General features: G+C 51.6%; 1 protein-coding gene across 1 annotated transcript in view; it reads left to right on the forward strand.

Annotated features, from left to right (window-relative positions):
- The window catches only part of F10 (coagulation factor X), an 18,761-nt gene extending 15,187 nt beyond the window's left edge, over positions 1 to 3,574 (forward strand). The window contains exons 7-8 of the mRNA XM_031342573.1: positions 1,050 to 1,167; positions 2,968 to 3,574. Coding sequence (XP_031198433.1) covers positions 1,050 to 1,167; positions 2,968 to 3,557 — 708 coding nt within the window. The 3' untranslated portion in view covers positions 3,558 to 3,574. The remainder of the gene's footprint in view (positions 1 to 1,049; positions 1,168 to 2,967) is intronic.
- The last annotated feature ends 296 nt before the right edge of the window (positions 3,575 to 3,870 follow it).

Here is a 3,870-nt window from a genome sequence, read left to right on the forward strand (position 1 = left end):
AAGGTCTCAGTATATGGGCCTAGCTGGTCTTGAACTGACAAGAGATCTACTTACCTCTGTCTCCCTAGTCCTGGGATTAAAATGAATGCCATGCGCATCCTGCCCACTGACTCTGACTCTGAGTGCAGCCCCTAACTCCCACTAGAGGGTAGGGAATTTGCTAAAGAAAGGCAACCCAGCCAAGATGGTATCCAGCACTGCAGGCCGGCACTCTAGGAAGGGCATGGTTCCTCTCCTGGCCGTCGATTCTTGCTTCCCCTGGATAACTTCTCAGCGGTGGCCACCTGTACCCAGAGTAAACCATCCCAGACAGTGGCCATTCATGAGCAGGAAAGCAGGTCTGAAAGCTGTGTGATCGGGGCTGTGGGAAGTAAGGTGTGAATAAGCAGGGCTGGCTGGTCCAGGTCATGAGTCACATAAACCTAAAGGGTCTTACTACAGAGAAACGTCTTCTGTGCGAGCCAGGAGAAAGTGCTAGGACTGAGTGGGAAGAGAAAAAAGAGGAGGACCATTAGCGTGACCTTGTCACTTGGGTGGGAAGGAGACAGGCCAAGATGTCTTCCAGGGTAGTTCTTGGTCTAGGTCAGACCCCCAGCAGATGTCTGTGGACTGTCTGTTGGTCAGTCTTTAAAGCAGAGCAACCTATCCTGAGGAAGCAGGGGGTGTTTCCAGGGATTAGGCATTCTTTGGAGAATAGGCTGAGAGCCATGCAGGAAGGTCTGGGCCGCTTGAGTGAATGCCACAGGATGTGCATGGTCCGAAGGAGGTGTAGGGCTGGCTAGTGGGCATTAAGCAGAGCCTTGCTGTGGGGTGGACTACATGGGTCTCTGCCAGTATCCGGAACTAAGAGAAAGGTCCCCTGTGTTCTCTGGGCCGCAGATAGTCTCTGGGTGGTCTAGTGGGTGGAGAAAGCAGTGGTCAGAGAAACAGGTGTAAGACTCCTAGAGAAGACTTCGTGAGAGTCCCCGGAGAGCCCAAATGGCCCAGTCAGCTCGGCATGGGCTCTCACAGATCATTGGCGGTCTGCAGACATTCTGTTCTGGTCGCAGGCTCTGCTCATTAATGAAGACAATGAGGGGTTCTGTGGGGGCACCATCTTGAATGAGTTCTACATCCTCACAGCCGCCCACTGTCTCCATCAGTCCAGGCGATTCAAGGTGAGGGTAGGTAAGTGACATGCCAGTCCTGGGGACCCCACCATCTCAAGTCCTAGAAATACTGTCGCTGCTCTCCCAGGATCTCTAGACACATGGGACCTGTTAAACAACACTTGCCCAAATGCAGAAGTCCTGCTTGAAGACCGAGAGTTCATCTCATGGGAAGAGAGTCTGGAACCTCAGAGGGAGGGACAGAGAGGAGCACGAGAGGGTGGGCCGCATGTGTCTAACGGCTTCTTCAGACCAGGCCACTCCCCCAAGAGACTTCTCTCTTCAGCGACTCTAGTGCATCTTTCTCTTAGTGTCCGCTCCTCAGCCTTCCTCTCTCTACAACACTCTCAGGGCCTCTTACTTTCACTGTGAGTCATTTAGTGCGTTCCCTTGATTCCACAAGACCCAGGAGCTGCCCAGTAACAATCCCACACAAGCCTCAAATGCAGTTTGAAATGGTCTGGCATTTCTCTGCTACAAATCTAACAAATACCGACTGTGAGGAAGTCTTAGCGCCTCTCCTTTCCGGCTGTGCACCCAAGGCCTTCACTTTCCGTTCCCAGAGGGATAAATAAGCTTCCGTTGTGGGTGCACCAACCAGGTCTGGCATAGGAGACCCTGAGCAAATCCGTAGACTCAGCTTCCAGGAAGTACTCAGGGACCATCTGCCAAAGCATGGGGAATTGGGAGAGCTGGAGTCCCAAGCCCGAATACGGAAATCCGACAGGGAGCTTTCTCAGTGTTGACTGAATTCACTCCTCTTGCACGGGACCTCAGTTCAGTTCCTAGAGCCCATATGGTGGCTCACAACTGTCTGTGACTCAAGTTCAAGGGAATCTGATGCCCTTTTCTGGCCTCCACAGGTACTAGGCATGCCCACAGTGCACATACATACATATGCAGGCAAACACTCAGACACATAAAATGAAATAAACCTTTATTTTAAAAAGATTTTTAAAGATAAATGATGAGAAAGTGGACTGGAAGAAGGACAGAACACCTTTTAAGTACCTTTATTTTTAATTTTTAAAGATGGGTTACTCTACAGGAACTAGATGTTCTTGAATTTACAAAGGACCTGCCTTGTCCTTCTGACTGCTAGGAATACAAGCATACATACACTCCTTGGCTTGAGTCTGGTTTCCTATCAGGAAAAAAAAAAACATACTTGTGGAGAATGGTTTATCCAGCTTACACTTCAACATCACAGGTTACCATCAAAGGAAGTCAGGACAGGAGCTCGAAGGGCAGGAACCTGGAGGCAGGAACTGATGCAGAGGCCATGGAGAGGTGCTGCTTACTGGCTTGCATAACATGGCCTGCTCAGCCTGCTTCTTATAGAACCCAGGACCACCAGCTCAAGGATGGTGCCATCCATAAAGGGCTGGGCCCTCCCTCATCAATCACTAATTAAGACAATGCCTGCAGGCTTGCCCACAACCTGATCCTATAAGGACATTTTCTCAGTTGAGGTTCTCTCCTCTCAGATGACTAGCTTGTGTCAAGTTGATTTAAGACCAGGCAGCACATTGTCTGCCTGCCTTCCTTCCTCCCCTGCCTTCCTCTCTCCCTCTCTCCCTCCCTCCTTCCCTCCATCCCTCCCTCCTTTCCTTCCTTGCTTGCTTTCTTGTTGAGACAGGATCTTGTTTATGTAGTGTGGGTGGCCTGGGACTTACCTTATAGATAGATGATGCTGGCCTCAAACTCATAGATCCACCTGCCTCTTCTTCTGTGATGGGCTTCTTTAAACACAACAGATCACAAACATGGGGCCCTTGGGGAACTCAGCACCATCCCCTCTCTCTTTCTCTGGCCCCAGGGGATCGGGACACAGAGAAGGAGGAAGGCAATGAGATGGTGCATGAGGTGGACATGGTCATTAAGCACAACAAGTTTGAGAGGGACACCTATGACTTTGATATCGCCGTGTTGAGGCTGAAGACCCCCATCACGTTCCGCATGAACGTGGCCCCCGCCTGCCTGCCTCAGAAAGACTGGGCCGAGGCCACACTGATGACACAGAAGACAGGCATCGTGAGCGGGTTTGGACGCACACACGAGAAGGGCCGCCAGTCAAACATCCTGAAGATGCTGGAGGTGCCCTATGTGGATCGCAACACCTGCAAGCTCTCCACTAGCTTCAGCATCACGCAGAATATGTTCTGTGCGGGCTATGAGGCCAAGCTAGAGGATGCCTGCCAGGGGGACAGTGGTGGTCCCCACGTCACACGGTTCAGAAACACCTACTATGTGACCGGTATCGTCAGCTGGGGAGAGGGGTGTGCAAGGAAAGGGAAATATGGCATCTACACAAAGGTCACAACCTTCCTCAAGTGGATTGACAGGTCCATGAAAGCCAGGATGGGACCCACCGCCCAGACCCCAAAGTTAGCAAGTCCGCCCTATTAAAGTAGTCCTTCTCCAGACCTGCTGGGTCACCTCTGGTGTTCTTTCATGTTGCCACCCGAGCAGAAATGTTCTTGGGGCAGCTGCCCATCTGTGGTGTGTCGGGGGGGGGGGGGGGGGATCTTTTCCCTCAGTCTTACTCCCCTTGACTTCATGGTATAAGAAACGGGCTGCAGGTGAACAAAGGCCTCTCTTCCTGAACCAGACTGGAAGACACTCCGGGAGTCGCTGGCTCTAGGGGGTTAGTTGTCCACTCACACTTGGATGGAGCCCATAATCACAGCATATAAATTGAGTGCTCACACACAGGCGGGGA

The sequence above is a fragment of the Mastomys coucha genome, unplaced genomic scaffold (genome assembly GCF_008632895.1).
Source record: "Mastomys coucha isolate ucsf_1 unplaced genomic scaffold, UCSF_Mcou_1 pScaffold22, whole genome shotgun sequence".
Lineage (NCBI taxonomy): Eukaryota > Metazoa > Chordata > Mammalia > Rodentia > Muridae > Mastomys > Mastomys coucha.